This window comes from Genypterus blacodes, unplaced genomic scaffold, assembly GCF_046128005.1.
Source record: "Genypterus blacodes isolate CSIRO-AG114 ecotype Tasmania unplaced genomic scaffold, CSIRO-AGI_Gbla_v1 ptg000325l_1, whole genome shotgun sequence".
NCBI lineage: Eukaryota > Metazoa > Chordata > Actinopteri > Ophidiiformes > Ophidiidae > Genypterus > Genypterus blacodes.
The window spans coordinates 330,001-348,162 of NW_027467112.1; the positions used below are offsets into that span (position 1 = coordinate 330,001).

At 50.0% G+C, this 18,162-nt stretch overlaps 1 protein-coding gene across 4 annotated transcripts in view; it reads left to right on the forward strand.

The window, feature by feature from the left end:
- efr3a (EFR3 homolog A (S. cerevisiae)) overlaps nucleotides 1–18,162 on the forward strand; it is a 111,754-nt gene that overhangs the window by 15,245 nt on the left and 78,347 nt on the right. For all 4 annotated transcript variants that reach the window (XR_012960583.1, XR_012960582.1, XR_012960581.1 and 1 more), the window contains exons 3-7: nucleotides 7,190–7,266; nucleotides 8,191–8,318; nucleotides 8,907–9,057; nucleotides 13,905–14,026; nucleotides 16,271–16,420. Coding sequence is in view for 1 of the 4 variants with exons in the window: in XM_076137550.1 (XP_075993665.1) it covers nucleotides 7,190–7,266; nucleotides 8,191–8,318; nucleotides 8,907–9,057; nucleotides 13,905–14,026; nucleotides 16,271–16,420 (628 nt within the window). In the remaining 3 variants the exon portion in view is untranslated. The remainder of the gene's footprint in view (nucleotides 1–7,189; nucleotides 7,267–8,190; nucleotides 8,319–8,906; nucleotides 9,058–13,904; nucleotides 14,027–16,270; nucleotides 16,421–18,162) is intronic.

Consider the following 18,162-nt stretch of genomic DNA (forward strand, 5'->3'; position numbering starts at 1 on the left):
GCTCGAGTGTCTGGCGATGCCCTCCTGCGCCCGGAGGAAACCTGAACCCTGGGATTTCATCGGGGCTCAGTTTCCATTTCCTCCCTTTGTGTGTCGCCCCCATGAATATTTAAATGAGAAAGCGCCGGCTCCTGTCGCCTCCACACTAAATCCTCTATCTCCAATACAATCATAATACAATCTAAACACAACACATTTATCACCCGGCCAGGAATGTTTTGTGGTCGCGGCTCCAAATGTTTATCAGGCAGAGCGGCGGGGAGGATGGATGTGCTCATAGAGACGCTCTGCCCTCTAATCCCAGGCTAAATCATTTCACTCTATGAATTATGGGAAATGTCAGCGAATAACCTCGTCTGGTTCTGGAGTTTGGATCCAGAGTTACACATTCTTTCTTCTTCTTCTTCTACAACTAAAAGACGTAGATATCTCTGTTTGTTTTGAAGAGAAATGCGTCGGTAGTGCGCGCACACACACACACACACACATTTTACAGTTTCTTCCATCGTATGATCGCCATCACCATTGATTTTGCCGCCGCTGCCCAATCAGCTTGGTTCACTCCACCAGTTACCACGGTAACGTTTTTCACTAGACCCTCATCACATAATCTCAACATAAAACCATGGAATGTGATGTGAAACAACTTAAGGACCCGGTCTCTGCTGGTACGAGCTGTAAGCTGCAGGGTTAGAGAGAGAGAGTGTGTATCGTTGTTGTAGACGTGTGTGTGTGTGTGTGTGTGTGTGTGTGTGTGTGTGTGTGTGTCAGTGTTTCATCCTGTGTTGCCCCCTCGTTGTAAGGAAAGTTTAGACGTTGAGAATGAATGAGGTTGTGTAGCAGGAAGGCTTTTTCTCTCCTCCTCCTCCTCCTCCTCCTGGACGATCCTTCTTCCCTGAGTCCTGCTGACAGAGCGGCGAGCCCGGGCCAAAACTCCCGGCGTCAGAGGAAGGAGCAGCGCCGAGCCTGAAGCGCTCTACATTTAGACATCCGTCTGGTGGGGGGGGGCAGCAGCAGAGCGACAGGGACGCTCTGGATTTATGGGTCAGCGTCTGTTTTTTTTTGTGTTTTTTTTTTGGCCAGCGCCCTTCAAGGTTCAGAAGCAGGACGTGGTGATGCAAGACAATGAGCCAGCAGACGTTTCAAAGCATGCAAACGCCGTGGCAATTACAAAAGTCATTAAGGAAGCAGCATCTTAATGAGGACTCGGCTCCATGTCCATGCATACGGGCTCAGACGTACACACACACACACACACACACACACAGAAACACAGCCGTCCTTCAGTCTAACAGCCGATGGATCACAAGTTTGCTGCTGGTCGTTCATCACTTTGACGCTGTAGTTGGTTTAAGTTTGACTTTAATAATAGAGTTCTAACTCCTCATATTTCCTGCTCTGCCCCCGGGGGGTGACGGTGGTGACGGCGGCGGCGGCGGCTCTGTGATGGATGTGGGAGGTGTTGTCATTCTTTACCAACATGGAGGCGGTGCGGCTTCATCCTGAGTGATCGGAGTGTGTGCAGGGTTTAGTTTGGAAGCTTTGTTTCCTCCAGAACACTGAACGATTCACCTGATTGCTCTCCAATATAGAGAACAATATAATGATTAAACAGCCGGTGTGATTAATTCATGTGATTTAATGAGGCTCTGAATAGACCTGCATTCATTTCATCCATTTTAATTTGACCAAAGTGTTTGGGGCCATTTGTTGAGTGGAGCTTCTAAGACGTGGACGCCCTGGGGGTCTCGGAGGCTCGGGGGTCTCTGGGATCGGGGGTCTTTATCCTGACATGGTAGAGGAATCTCTTAAGGCTGCTAAAGGTCGGCAGTGAACGTTTACATGGAGAGCTGAGTGTTTATTTAAAGGATAAGTTTAGTTTGTTTAAACCTAAACTCAGGTTCAGATCCAAACACAACAGAGCCACAGCTCTCTCTCGCTCTCGCTCTCTCTCTCTCTCCCTCTCGCTCTCGCTCTCGCTCTCGCTCTCGCTCTCGCTCGCTCTCGCTCTCGCTCTCGCTCTCTCTCTCTCTCTCTCTCTCTCTCTCATCATATTCTCAGTTTACCCCCCTAGAAACACTCCCCCATGCACACACAAACACACACACACACACACACACACAGTAGCTCTCACCTCCATTATCACCCTGTTCTTTAATCTAACCCTAACCCATCTCTGAGGCCTGTAATCTACAAGATTAAAGAGGCCTCCACCCTCCTGATTAATTCCTTTGCTTTTGACCAGCAGATGAAAGCTGTAGCCTCATTCTCACTCTCTCAGCCTGCAGAGCCCCCCACTAACAAGTTCACCCTCCAAAACCCAACCTGCAGCTTGAGTCTCTAAGATCATCTGAGCTCTACTTCTTACCATTACTCTCAATACTTCACCGTTTCTCTTTGATTTTTGTATCTCAGGTCTCCTCCATGTTTATTTAGTTGTGGTTTAGTTTCAGGTCCTCATGGCTCCATAGTGATGATGTCATAATGATCATGTAGCTGCTGATATATTCCGTCACAGTGTCTTTACTCTAAATGTCACTCCTGTTGTCCTTCTGCGTACGCTGCAGCCTTGTCCAGGTGTGTTCTTCCTCTCTGCTTTGCATGGCGTCATCCTCTCCGTTTGCGTGCGGAGTGAGGCGGTGTAACCCGAGCCGGTGCAGACGGCCGGCCGCAGACCCAACGACGGCTCGTCTTCTCTCTCCGAATGAGAGTTTATCCAAGTTACTGATAGATGTACTGACGGGCTACAGCTCCTATTGGTGGACCTGGTTGTTGTTGTCCATCAGTGGGATTGGATCTTTCTAAAGCTGCTGGGGCAGGTAGGAGACGTTGAGAGGTTGCTTGTTTTTTGCGTGGTGAGGAGTTGTTTGGGATTAAACTGGGCCTCACTGGAGCTGGACTGGGATTTGACTTTTCCTGAGGAATTCTCCTGGAGTCCAAGAGGAAGATGAGGGAGATGAGGGACCTGTGAAGACTGTAGTTAGGACTCCAGTTGGTTTCGGGGACCATCTCATCGTGTGGCACTGAGCCATGCCGTCGTTTTGTGTCTTCCTGAGGAGGAGGATTTTAAGGAGGTACAGGCAGGTTCCTCAAACGGAGGCTGATGGAACCTTTAACTACAACCGAGCATCAAACAGAAGACCGCAAGTCAACTCTGGTCCGCTCTCTGGTATGTCCAACTTCAATCCCTCTATGTTCACAGCACCTCTTAGTCAAGTTTCCTCTCTTATCTATCTGTGGAATGTATCAACACAGATCTGAACCCTTTGGTCCATTGGTCCTGGAGCAGCTCTCCACCATCTTGTAGCTCATAGTCATAGAAAGCTCATAATCAGTCATCATTGGATCGCTCCGGCCCGGCGACCAAACACTTCTGATGTGAGAATTTAAGAAAAGTCCATTGAATGATGTGGTTGAATGACTGTGTTGTCAGTAACGGAGCAGAGCGGAGGAACTACAAGACAATATTTCCTCTATCCGGTAAAAAAAAGGAAGAGAAAACATCTTCTGATCCGATCCCCAGCCGGCCTCTTATCCTATAGCCGCCGCCTCAGTGTGGCGGCGTGCGGGTTATTAATGACTCACTGCCTCTGGCTCACGTTGAAAGGCAGAAGATTGATTTGTGTCCCGTGTAATAGCTTCTCCTGAGCCCGCTGTGTTTGTTTTGTTGGCTTCATATGCAATTTATCAGTATGGAAGAACACAATCTGTGGATCTGAGCCCCTTTGTGCTCTGTGATTATGCAGCGTTGTGCTCAGATCTATAGCTGCCTGCTCACACTGATGCATCGCCTCCATTATGGAGCTGAAGACGTGACGCTCTTAGCACGATGTTTGGAATGTAAAGACCGCTTAAGTGCTTTTTTTATTCTGCCACACATTCCTCTGCACCGACACGGAGCGAGCATGAGTGAAGCAAATCATTTTACTATCAAGGCTGCAGGTTAGGACCAGGGTTTATTATTGATTCATTATCTTCCTTCCTGCATGAAGAGATTTGATTGGATGATAATATTATTAATAAAGGCTTAAGTGTGTCTGAACTGGAATGTGATGGACTGCATTCCAGTTCTGAAAGTAAATTGTATGGGGTCACAATCAATCAGAGATTTGATCATAACCAGGTTTTGTTTTCTCCATTTCCTCCGTTTTGTCCGGCTGTACCAAGAGAAGAAGACAATGTTCTTCTTCTATTGTTTTCAGGCTGAATAAATGTATTTATCTCCACTTTATTATAATAAGAAGATCCAGGGGGAATATAAAGTATCCTCTCCTCCCAGGGATTCATTTTCACCTCCGTGGCGAATGGAGAGAATGGGTCAGAATAATGAGATTGGAAACAGGAAGGAGCCGGATCAGCTGGGTCCACACAGCTCTGTCCTCACGTTGCCGTCTCTGCTCGTCCACACAGCTCTGTCCTCAGGCTGCAGTTCTCTACTCGTCCCCACATGAACCCCCGACTCTGCACTTCAGCTCAGCGGCGGCACAATCCCTCAGACGCCGGCTCTGTCAAACGTAGACATGGTTGGTTTCACACAGGTGTTCTCTCCAGGCAGGCTGCTGTGTGTGCAGGGACATGAACAGGTGGGCGTTCCTAATAAAGTGGGCAGGGGTGAGGTTAGGCCTCACTGGCTGAGTTCAGGGAGAACATGAAGCTTTCCTCTGTTACTCATGTTGGACCAGGGAAATATGGGAAACTGCAGGGGTGAGTGAGTGAAGGAGAGACGGTGAGTGAGTGAGAGAGAGAGACAGTGAGAGAGAGAGGGAGAGAGAGAGAGAGAGAGAGTGAGAGAGAGAGAGAGACAAGGAGAGACAGTGAGTGAGTGAGACAGTGAGTGAGTGAGAGAGGGAGACAGTGAGTGAGTGAGAGAGAGTGAGACAGTGAGTGAGTGAGTGAGTGAGAGAGAGAGAGAGTCAGACAGTGGGTGAGTGAGTGAATGAGAGAGAGTGAGACAGTGAGTGAGTGAGTGAGAGTGAGACAGTGAGTGAGTGAGAGAGAGTGAGACAGTGAGTGAGTGAGAGTGAGTGAGTAAGAGAGAGAGAGAGAGAGAGTCAGACAGTGAGTGAGAGAGTGAGACAGTGAGTGAGTGAGTCTTTTCCTTGTTGGATGACAGGTAGGGTCTTTGTGTTGCCCTGGGTTACGTGGCGTTGACACTAGACGCTCTCCCAGCTCTGATCTGTTTGTGTAACCCTCAGGAACACCGTGCCGCAGCGTGGATAGGTTGCACCCTCAATGTTGCGGTTTGCTGCTCACGTTTCAGGCACTTCCTGGGCCAGAGCGCTTTCATCTGTGTCCGTGGTTGTCAGGAGTGTCTCAGTGTGCACGGTGTGTCTGCCACAAGCAGCACTGAGCTGTGATCATGATTCAGACATCAGACCCTGTGATTTGGAACCCAAGAAGTGTCCATTATACACGCAGGCCTTCCATGTGCTTTCCCTCTAAGTGTAACCGTGGCGATGGAACGATATGGACCTTAAAGCAGCCTGATGTACGTCTGTGACTGATTACTTCTCAACACACAACCTTTAAACCCACGACTCATCCAGAACCGTACAGTACATTGATTTAAACTGTCGAGTTTATTGAAAACTTCAGCCGAAGTATGAGCAACTATAGAGTGATGAGTTTAGTGATTGGGTATTATTGGTTGACATGGCAACGCTCTGGGAGCTGTTGGTGACTTTTATATCTTGGTGATATTAAAGGGGAAGGAAACATCATCTCACTGTTTAAAAAGTCAAAGTGTGTGTTGGAAGTGGGTCAAAACCAAAGAAGCCTGAGATCAGCAAACAGAACCTGTGATGAGGCGGGTTCTGTTGGGTTCTGTTGGGTCCTGGTGGGTCCTGGTGTTCTGTTCCTGTTCCGCTCATGCTGTCTTTTATGTCCTCACATTTACACACGGCGTCCATGAACCCCCCGGCTGATGGCTCTGATGCCCGGCAGCCCGGCCTCCTGCTGCCTGCGTCCTAATGGAGCAGGTAATTACGGGTTTCTTAATGAACGCTCCGGAAAGGTAACCACGACGACAGGCTGTCAGCGCAGGCCTATATGGAGTCCATTTACCTCCAGACCAGGTGAACTGGCCGCGGGTCTTGGAGGAACAAACTTGCGAGGTGTTAAGACGACCGAGCAAAGCATCCTGGGTAATGAAGTCTGATGGCTTTTGATTGGTCAACACGCTTGAGTTTCCATTGGGTTTCATCTTTATTATCAAAGAGCAACAAACAAACAAACCACCTCAGAAATGTTCTCTTAAAGTCCAACCAGTCCATAGACGACACACACATTTGCATGCCAGTACATCTGTGTGCGGCCGAGCGTGTGTGACGGGCGTCTCTCTCTCTCTCTCTGTCTGTCACCGTGGTAACCGAAACAGTTGCGTCAGGTTGATCGATGTTGAGACCTTTTTTCCCCCTGGATCCCTTGAGTGGATCAGTCTACTTAGGCCACGCCCATTCGATCCCAACAGCTGTAGCTTCTTCTTTCAAAATCTTTCTTACAATTTTTGCTCAATTGTGACTGGATGTTCCCTGTGAAGTGGGCGTGGCTTAATCTTCAAAATGTGTCTTTTGTTACCAAATGCTCACACGTAGAACAGAACCACCAGTCGTCCTGATGGTGGCGCTGTAACAGGAGTTAAATGTCGTCTGTAACCTCTGAACCGGCCACAGTAAACTCGCTAAACGCCCGCGGCTCCTGTCGATAGAAATCCCGATGTTTAAAAAGCACCGTGATGTTTTCACTCAGTGTGTGTTGGAGATGTTTCCACGGCGCCGGCTGGAGTTTGCAGCTTTATCGATCATCCGTCAGAGGAGCTGAGTGTGACCTTTCAACTGTGGTCTGCTGCGCCCTCACACACACACACACACACACACACAAACGCTGACATTTCTCTGACGATCCCGCCAGTCGCCGCCATCGATCGGGAAGCGGCGAGCACAAACTTCAGCGCTCCCGGGGATTTGGTGGGGATTTTCTTTGTTTTCCTTGGATTTAGCTGTCAGGAGGCTTAATGTATTCTTCCTCACAGCGCTGTGTTCTTCACATTCACTGCACAGCTCTGATGACTCCTCTCTCCCCGTCGACTCGCCGGTCGCTCTGACACGTGTCACTCACACTGGAAGACGACCTATCACCGCCACTTGTTGGGTTGGGCTCTGATCTCTTTCCTGTGTTGTTGTTTGTGCAGGAGTGTGTGGCTGCTGTGGGCCGCTGAGGCCCAGGTACAAACGCCTGGTGGACAACATCTTCCCTGAGGACCCCAAAGTAAGTCACACCTCTCACGTTGTAGCTTCCTGCTCATTAAAGCAGCACCGTGACCTTTAACCTCCTCAGTGTCAGCCTTCTCCTGCTCCCACTGAAGCAACGGCACAGCTTTGTTTACGTCTCAGAGCCGTCAGTTCCACAATAACACAGTAAGAGCGGTTCCTATTTGGCTCTGGATCATTTAACAGGGACAGATTTTGGGCAGCCGTTCCTCCGGCCTCTAAGCGACCTTGAGATGAAGTTTGTACTTCCGTGTCAGAGATGAATGAGATGTGAACAGAGATCCAGTGGAACGTAAGAACGAAGAGGCTTGATGTTAGAGAGCGGGATGTCCTAAAACACTTAACAGGAAGCTTCTGTTCAAATGTGTTCATTGAATGTGGCGTTGCTTTGATAACACCAACACGACCCGTTACTGTCTCAGGTTTGATAGCTTTGACCTCTGCTAATTAAAGAAGCTAACCTGCTTGGCTGGGGCTGGGGCTAGTGTGTGATTGTTCTTCCTCTCTGTGTGTCGTCTCAAGGGCCTCTAACGTAAGCAAACAGGTGCAGTGGGAAATTGGAATGCCGGAACAGTGGAGACCTTGTCAAATTAATTATCTCAAGCTGAGAGCCTTAGGAGCCCAAAGCACTCCAACCAGAGAGACAGTAGATCCTCTGTAACGACACTTAGGTTCTTATGGAGGCTGGTTTGGTTTAGAGGGAAGAAATAAGGAGCTGTTATTTACAATAGCTTCTCTCCTTCACTGAGCTCAGACGTGTTCATCAGGCTGTGTTAGATCTTATTATGGAGCTAAGCAGAGGAAACCTCAGGCTGAAGCTGAGGCTCTCACTCCTGATCCCGCTCTGTGTGATGACTCCAATCAGGTCCATCAAGCCCTGTAGTCCATCCTGTTTGGTGACGGGCCTTTGTTTTGTCTCCAGGATGGCCTGAGCAAGTCGGACATGGAGAAGCTGACCTTCTACGCCGTGTCTGCGCCCGAGAAGCTGGACCGGATCGGAGCGTACCTGGCTGAGAGGCTGAGCAGAGACGTGGTCCGACATCGCTCTGAGTGAGTGACCTTTGACCTGGCTGGCCCTGGGCCCCGGTGATCTGTGGTGTGATGTGTGACAGCAGGGGTAAACGTGTGTGTGTGTGTGTGTGTCACGGACATAAACCCTGTAGTTTTGTACGTTTCTTTAAAATAAGCAGAACACAGAGAGAACATTTCCTCATGTAGAATGGAGAGCAGAGCGTTTGCTTCCTCTCCTGTGTTGTGAGCTCAGCGTCAGGCCGGCACAGCGTTCCACACAGTGGCTCCATATGGCGGCGTGCCTGTCAGTCAAACCACAGATCTGTCTGCGTCTCTCTCCTCACAGATGGACCAAGGTGTCAGGAATCTATTTTCTCCGCCCTGTAGACAAATCTGTGAGAGACAGCAGAAGGCTTCGGCGCTCACTCATCCTCCCACAGACTCATTCTATAGAGGAGGGAAATCAGTATTATTAAGTGTGTTGTTTAGAAATGTGTCCATCAGATCTCTGGAGATGGAAATCTCTACGTCTACATATCTGAATCTCCCTTAGTTCATCCTCCTGTAGAGACGCTTCATTGTCTTACCTGCTGATAACCCCCCCCCCCCTCCCCTTCCTGTCTGCAGGTATGTGGTCATCGCCATGGAGGCCCTGGACCAGCTGCTCATGGCCTGTCACTCACAGAGCATCAAGCCTTTTGTGGAGAGTTTCCTCCACATGGTGGCCAAGCTGCTGGAGTCCAGAGAGCCGGACCTGCAGGTCCTGGGAACAAACTCGGTAAGATGACCCCCACTGGTTATGGGGGGGGAGGGGTAAAACTGTGCAGCGTGGACAGACAGACAGACGGATAGATAGATGGAAGGAGAGACCTGAGGACAGAAGAAGAGCAAGAGAAGCCTGCTGGAGTTGTTTTTCACTCTTAAGTGTGTCACAGTGAAAGTTTGAGCAGCAGCAGGTGAGTCACCTCGGCACACAGACAGGAGAGGAGTGATACCTGCCTGCTGGGAGACAGACAGCCATGCAGAGACGTCACACACACACACAGGTTAGAGGTGTGTTGCCATAAGGGGGCCGATGATGCCAGTGGAGGAAACAGAAGTGGAGATAAAATATTGGTCGTCCTCTTACTAGCAGAGTGACATCATCAGGTCCAGACCCTCATCAACCTGAATGATAATTGTGCTGCTATAATTGGAGAGTGTGTGTGTGTGTGTGTGTGTGTGTGTGTGTGTGTGTGTGTGTGTGTGTGTGTGTGTGTGTGTGTGTGTGTGTGTGTGTGTGTGTGTGTGTGTGTGTGTGTGTGTGTGTGTGTGTGTGTGTGTGTGTGTGTGTGTGTGTGTGTGTGTGTTTTGCTGTCATCGCTCCTCTTCCATCCGGGTTGCCATGACGCAGAGGAGTGCACCGACGTCAGCACGGGTCTGAGTCTGGCTTTGGGTGAAACTGTGGCAGACAAGTTGTGGTGGAACGTCCTCAGCTTGAAGGAGGAACTCAAGTGGAGTGCAGAATGAAAACACAGACGCGCACACACACACACACACACACACACACACACACACACACACACACACACAGGCAGCTCCTTGGTTTATGATTCAGCAGTTAAACAGCTCATTTACTTTGATCCGGGCGGTGGTAATGGCCCTCTAACCTCTCCTCAGCTAATTATTATGATCCTCTAACGCCGCTGGCAAATGTCAGGCCCATTCCTCCTTCCCCCGCCGTCTGAAGGTGAACCCAATTTCTTCCCTTCACGCCGCCTATTCTCAGCTTGTTTTCCTCGCTATTGTTGACCGTTCATCCGAGCAGGAAACGGAGACGAAGGGTTTAGATGCCAGCGCCGATGCATTATTTATGTGTGGTATTTAGACAACTGACACAAGTGAAGGCTGCAGAGGGGGAGGGGCTGAGGCTGGGGCTGGGGCTGAGGCTGAGGCTGGGGCTGAGGCTGAGGCTGAGGCTGGGGCTGAGGCTGAGGCTGAGGCTGCCTTTAGTTGAGATCCGTGTTAATTAAATTGTCCTCCTGGCAACGACAACAAAGTGGAGACGCTGGTGAAACGGTTGAACGCGGTGAGGTGAGGAAAACAAAGTGCCTGTGTTGGTTGGTTAATTAACAGTTTAATGAGTTTGTCTGGAGCGTCTGGAACATCAGGAACAACACATCCCAGCCGTTTAGTTGAGTTAGCTTGAAAGATGGCCGACGGTTCCGGCCGACACTCAGCCACTCCTCATCAACATCACTTAGTGTCACCTTCATCTTCATGCTGATGGCTTCATCCAGAGGAGGGACGCTCGCTCGCTCTTATCCATCATCCGGGCTGAGTGTAATGAGGTCAGAGGTCACAGGGCCTATGGAGTCCTTATATGTGGCCTTCACTGACCTGTGTTTGGTGTCATTTGAAGTTGAGTGAGTTGAGAATCACAGAAACATAACAAACACAGAGACGTTCAGATGAGACAGGTGGACCAAAGTGGGATTGCCAGTTAGATGACTCATGCAGCCTGACGAAGCTTTGTGAGCTTCTACAGTAGAAGAAGTATTCAGTCTGAGCAGTGTTGGTGCTCATGGTGTGTGTGCTGTGTGTGTTTACTCACTCATTCTCACCCTCATGTTGCTTCATTTCTTCCCTTAAATGAACACTTCATCCCCTCAGATGACTAAATCAGGCTCTGAAATGCCTTCATTTGTTCCCACCCGTCTGTTTCTGTGGGCCAATCATGAGAGAGGATTAATGGAGCAATCTGAGGAGGCCTCGCCTAATTAAAGTTTACAAATTAAACAATTTGAGGCACAAATTAGTAATCTGACAGGACAATTTATCCCAAAGTTGAGCTCCCCTGCAGGCAGCAGTGCGGCTGAGACGCTGGTTTGAGGCTGGAGGCTTTAAACCAATCAGAACCAGAACCAGAACCAGCCAGAACCAGAACCAGCCAGAACGTCACATTCATTGCTGGAAAATAAAGTTAAAGGCTTCAAACTGAACCTCATGCAGCACCTTCAATGTGTCCACCTCTCACTTGCAACATGACGGCCATTTTGTGTCAGCAGGCCGTGCCTCCAGTTTCCAGATGTGTCCCCAGGTTAGGTTCACAGTCAGACTGTGACCTGGAGTGTCTCCTCCTCCTCCTCCTCCTCCGGCAGAAGAGAGAGAAGCATTGATCACGCTGCTTCAGACAGATGAAGCCACAGACTCAGACACTCAGGGGAGTTTGTGTTTCTGTTATTTATAGCCTGTGGAGACAGAGGAGCCTTCGCAGCAGCCAATAGTGTGCCAGTAGGACAAACAAGTCAGCGTCTCTGCCTCTTCCTCACCTCCACAAACTCAACCTGTGGATGTCAAACGATTTCTGATAACATCTGTTATCTTCTGTCTGTTGTGGTGTTTCCCTTTGCTCCTCCCCGGTTACAGCTCATGGCTCATGATGAAGACGAGAGGAGATGTTGTTGCTCCCCTGACAACTCATTTAAACTTAAAGAGGCTCCTGGTGGTGCCTCAGATAAATGAGGAATAATTAGTTAATTACATGACATCACAGGGGTTTCTCCTTACAAACAAGCAGATTTTTGTGTTAGAGTTAAATCAAAACATTTCCTGCTCCTTGTTATTGTCCTTTGCCCGTGTTTCTGATTACCTGAACAGGAAGTTGAAGCACATAACATCCAGCCCTGCTCACAGCCTGCTGATGTAAATCCAAGCAAAGCAGCGGCGAGCAGCCAAGCAGGCAGGCAGGCAGGGAGGCAGCCAGGCAGCAGTGTAGTCACGGCCACAAATGAGGCCCAGGCGAGACAGGAGGGGGAATAAAGTCCCAGCCTGTGAGAGTCTCAACCCAGCAGCTCTTCATCATCATTACCTGAGTCAGGACCCAGGAGGCTGGAGACTATTTTAGCTCTGTCTGCAGAAGAAGACCACACGCCCCTGGGATAAAGTGTGTGTGCAGATACCAGGGTCGCTGGGATCTGCTTGTTGCTTCCAGATTGTCATAAACGTCTCTTGACAAACCGCCGCCGCCGTCCTCGTGTTCAGGGATCACTGAGGGTTAGATGGATGGCGGTGGGAACACGATGGTTCCTCTGGGGTTAGGGTTAGGATGCGGTGGGTTGATTCATACGGCCTCAGGTAACACTGCTGTGAGATGTAAACAGTGATGGATTCTGATCATCTCACACTGATCTGACCCACCTGCTCTCTCCCTCCAGGGGTCTGAACCCTTCTCCTCTGATCAGGTCGTCTCTCAGGTGGGTCCAGTCTGTTCACCAGGAGCAGGAAGCTCTTTAGTGTCGCCTTGTTTTAAATGGAGCTCCTTCAAAGGACCTCGCCGAAGAGAAACGAGCGCCGTGGGTATTTGTGTCGTCCTCCACACACACACACACACACGGAGGAGACAGCTTAGCTGCCAGGCGTCTTCATTGAGAGCGTGGAGCGTGATGAGACACACGTGATGAGGTCGTAGCTCCAACAGCCATCGCCCCATTAGACTGAAAGCTCTTCTCCTTTCTCCCTCTATTGTTGTCTGAGTTACACGGAACGAGAAGGAAATCATAAACATTTCCTTCCATCTCCTCCCCTGAGGATGCTGCAGTTTGTTTGTGATTATTGCTTTAATTTAGATGAGGTGGAGGATTTTTCCTTTATTTTATGATAATAGACAGAAATGTTCTATAAATAGTGATTTCTCATGCAGGTGGAGGTTGAGCACATCCTGCTGGCTGCCGTATGCTGCTGTGTGTGTGTGTGTGTGGATCCTCTCCTCTCAGCTTAACCGCGCTCTGATGGCGGCGTGTTCTCTCTCCTCCCTGGTGTGTAAAGCAAACATGGGGACGACCCCGGTAATCTGACATCGCTCGCTGACTAAATCCCCAGGTCGGCTCTTCCTCAGTCACGCCGTAATGCCGCTCAGGGTTCAGCGGCGGAGGGGAAAGCACTTTCCTGAGAGGCAGCTGCTGGCGTTCCACTTTCCATCTCCCCGCCATCGCCCCCCAGGAGAGGGTGAGGCTGGAAATGGGAGCAAATTACCAGCTAGCCCGCCGGCTCTTTGTCACCAACGCACAGGCAATTTGCTCCAGCGGGCCGATGATAGGACGGAGAGGAGCCGGAGCAAGTGCGGAGGATTATTTCCGTGGCGCTCTAGTGCAGCTGAAAGGGGTCCACTCCAGAGCGACACTCCAGAGGGCCACTCAGGCTTGTTTGGGAGGAAATGAGAGGCTGGAGCAGAAGAGGGCGGGGCTGTAATGGTCCTTATGATTACAGCCGCGGAAGATCATCACGTCTAATTAAGGCTCACAGCAGGATATGACAGTTAACCCCTCACATCATCACACTGCTGCCCAATGGCTGAGCACGATGATGACCTCCGACCTTTCACAAGCTCACTATGACATCATGCCATGTTGTGCCAACGCTTCAAGGACTCTGTTCAGGACGAAGTACGATGAAGAGCTTCCTCCTGTCTGGATCTGTCTGTCTGGATCTGTCTGTCTGGGTCTGTCTGTCTGAATCTGTCTGTCTGAATCCGTCTGTCTGGATCTGTCTGTCTGTCTGAATCCGTCTGTCTTAATCCGTCTGCCTGAATCTGTCTGTCTGACTCCACCCTAATCACTCCGTCCTTCGTCTCTGTTCTGTCTGTAGTTTGTCAAGTTTGCCAACATCGAGGAGGACACACCTTCTTACCACCGACGCTACGACTTCTTCGTCTCCCAGTTCAGCGCCATGTGCCACTCCACCCACGAAGACCCTGAGACCAGAACCAGGTAAGCAGCCGGACGCGGTGGTTGTTGTTGTTGTTGTTGTTGTTGTTGATGTTGTTGTGTCGCGTGTTTCTGCCTGTGTGCTGCCTCATCCAGGACCACAGTTCTGTTCACCATGAAGGTGTTTCACCGTCTGCCTCCTCCTTCCTCTGCACTGATGGATCCTAGCCTCTGGTTCCCAGGGGGGAGGAGAGAGAGGGGAGGAGGAGGGAAGGGGGAGGAGGAGAGAGAGGGGGGGGGGGGGGGCAGCGAGGTCATTACCCACCAACGCTGGTTTCATCTAGAAACCATTCAATACAGAATTGAATATATCATCTTCTGATTTATATTAGATGGCCGCCCCCTCCCACAGAGGGGAGGGGCGGCAGAGCGTCCCTTCCCGGCAGAGCGTCCCGCCTCTGGCCTGATTGCAATATGAGCACTTTAAAGATGGAGCGCTGTGAAACCAAGCGTCAGACCAACAGCCGCTTCAATGGTTGGAATAGTAAATGAGGGAGGTGAATGTCTGGATCAGCAGGCTGAGGGTTAAATTCCCTCTACATGCTAACAGAGCGCTCAGGTCCTTGTGTTTGTGCTCAGGTGGAGAGGAGGAACAGAGCAGATCATCATCCTGAGAAACTCTGACTGTCTACCGCACATGTGCCTGATCAGGTTATCACGGTTGTGATTGACAGACGTGTCCATGTGAATGATCACTCACATGGTGTGTGAGTGTGGCTGAGGCTCTCATCATTCAGGTCTGAACCCACAAGGCAGACAAACACACTTTCTCAGCGTTATGAAGCCTCAGAAACTCAGCGCCCCTGTCAGCCCCCCCCCACCCAGACGCCCACCAGGAAGCTAATCAAGATGGAAGCTGCAGTACAACAACACCCAAACTGCTCACTTCTTTATATGTCTGCCCCTCTCTCTCTCTCTCTCTCTCTCTCCCTCTTTCTCTCTGTCTCTGTCTCTGTTTCTCTCTCTCTCACCTTCCTCCCCCCCCTGCCTTTCTCATCCTTGATGGAAATAATTTCCCTCCACCAGCAGCTGAGACTTTATTTGTGTTAGGTGTGTGTGTGTGTGTGTGTGTGTGTGTGTATTTATGGAAATACTGCTGTGCGTGTGTGCGTGTGTGTGTGTGTGTGTGTGTGTGTGTGTGTGTGTGTGTGTGTGTGTGTGTGTGTGTGTGTGTGTGTGTGTGTGTGTGTGTGTGTGTGTGTGTGTGTGTGTGGGTGGGATGGCAGCAGCCAGGGGATGCAGGGATTATTTTGGCACTGGCGTGTTCTGCAGCCTCCGTGCTGTAAACAATCTGGCCTCTCCGCTCTTCCTCTCCTGTATTTCATTATATAGTTGGAAGCCTTTGGACCGGAGGTGGAAAAGGAATTCCCAAATAGAATTTCTCCGGCAGCGATTGGATTAGGGCCTGTGGGAAGGTCACCCGGTCTGCTCCTCATGTTATTACTCACAGAGCTGCTGGTGTGAAAACAGAGGAGGGAGAGAAACACAGAGATGAAGTGTGAGAGTGTGTGTGTGTGTGTGTGTTTACATGCTCAGTGCTGTTAAACACACAGAGCAACAGAGTCTGCTGCTCTGCTCTGCTCTGTTCTGCTCTGCTTTGCATACGCCATGACATCATGATGATCTTACTGTTTTGATCTGTTCCTGGGTGTGTGTGTGTGTGTGTGTGTGTGTGTGTGTGTGTGTGTGTGTGTGTGGTTTATGGAAGAATCTGATTGATGGTCTTAATTGCAGCCTAATCAAAGTTTTAATGTCCACATAAACAAAGTGACTGATCCTGAGAGAGGAGATCAATACGGCACACTCTCTATTGATTTCATCGCTCTTAATGCATTTTCACACCTATTGGGTTTTAGTGAGGCTCAGCTGAGTTATGGGGGCCGAACCCAGAACCTTTCTGATGAAACGCTCACAAACGGCCTGAACACCAGACGGCCCCTCTACAGGCGGGGCTATCCATGTATCACTTGAACTAGAACCAGAGAGCTCAGCTGTGTGAAAGTGTGTGTGTGTGTGTGTGTGTGTGTGTGTATTGATTGGGTAAAATGCACATTTGATCACCCATCACAAATCAAAGGGATGCTGCGTAAGGCTGCAGATCAAACCTGCTGAGGCTGCAGCGTGTGGTTGCATTAGAATGATTGTGACACACACATCTGGACGTCTTTGTGTGTTTGGATCTGTGTGACGGTGATTTGGCGAGAGAGGAATATTGATAAGATCATGTTGTGTGTGTGTGTGTGTCAGGATCCGTGTGGCGGGGATCAAAGGTCTGCAGGGCGTGGTGAGGAAGACGGTGAACGACGAGCTGCAGGCCATCATCTGGGAGCCTCAGCACATGGACAAGCTCATCCCCTCCATGCTGTTCAACATGCAGGACAGCGAGGACCTGGACAGGTACGTCTGGGGCTGGGAGGGGGTCGCTCCAAACTCCTCCTCCTCCTTTTGTGGAGGACGTCTGCGTCATCACACAGAAGGAAACTAGTATGATAGGGATTGTATATCTATTTATCATATATCTATTTCTGTCTGAGTGAACATGTGGACTCAGGACCTCAGGCCTCCTTTGACTCGTCTGGTCTGGGTGAGCCGGTGTGAGAGTCTGCAGTCTGATCCCGACCCTCAGTCCAGTGTAGGAGCAGAACCCAAATCCCTCTGGTTTGCCTGCTGTGTGTTCCTCCAGCTCAACTTAAGCTCCTGACAACCAGCATCACATCACTGAACTATAAACCTGCAGTCCAACCGCCTCTTCACACACACACACACACACACACACACACACACACACACACACACACACACACACACACACACACACACACACACACACTATCTCCGCCCCTCATCCTTGTGATGGTTGTGTAGATTATAAATTGTGTTGTTGTGCGCTCATGTTGTGTGTGTTCCTGTAGAGAGCTGCTGGCTGTAATAACACACCACATGACACAAGCAGCTAAACACACACACAGCAGGAATCTGCACAACTGACACATCACACACACTCACTGTAGACACACTGAGTGGATTCCATCACTAACAGAACTTTGTCTCATTACACTCCAGGGAATGACAGAACTGCTGTTGGGCTCTGACCTTTGACCTTCTTCATGTGTGTTTGTGTTGTGATCATCCTGCTGTTTCTGTTGTAAATCGCTCTGGATACGTCTGATACACACACACACACACACACACACACACACACACACACACACACACGGCCTGGTCTCCTTATCCCCTCCTGTCACCAGAGCCACTGATTTACAGACCAGGACTCATGAAGATCAACCGGGCGGGACATGAAGCTTAACCAAGACTCTCCTCTTCCTCCACCTCCACTTCCTCCTCTTCCTCCTCTGACCTTTACTTTACTTTGTCCCTCTCCCTTCTTCTCTGTCCTCTCTCTCTCTCTTTCCCACTTTTTCTGCTCTCCTCTTTGATTGTTATCTTACCATCCTCCTCTCCTCTCCTCCCCATCCTTCCTCTCCTTCTCTCCTCCTCTCCTCCTCTCCTCTCTTTCTCTTATCTCTTCCTCCTCCCTTTCTCTCCTCTCCTCCCTTCTCTTCCTCTCCTTCTCTCTTTCTCTCCTCCCCTCCTCTCCTCTGTCATTCTTCCTATCCCCTCTCTCCTCCTCCTCCTCCTCCTCCCTGTCTCTGCCTCCCCAGCTCTTCCCTCTCTGCTCTGCTTCCGTTCAGATGGTTTCCATGTCAACAAAAAGCTATTTTTAGCCTCTCTACTTTTGTCTGTCCCCCTCCCTGTTTCCTTCTTGTTCCTTGTCATCTCTCCTTGCTCCTCTCCTCCTCACCTAACCTGATGTCAGTCTTCATTGGAGGCTGAGGCGGTGAAGGGGTGAGGATGTGATCTAACCCCTCCTGTCTCTCTGTCATTATGGCCCTCGTCTGCTCTCTCCTGTCATCCGTGACCAAGTGGCACTTTCCCCCTAAACCCAGAATCACACCTGTCAGTCAGCCGCAGCTAATAGGACTCAGTTCCCCACAGTGGCAGAGAGAGTGTGTGAGATCAGCAATCCAAAACCAGATCGGGAACAAAAGCAGGTTTCTCAGGTTTGAGACTTCACCTTGAAAACAACCGGGGACTTGGCTCCGCTTCTCCTCGCTCCCCTTTGGACTCACTCTCAACTC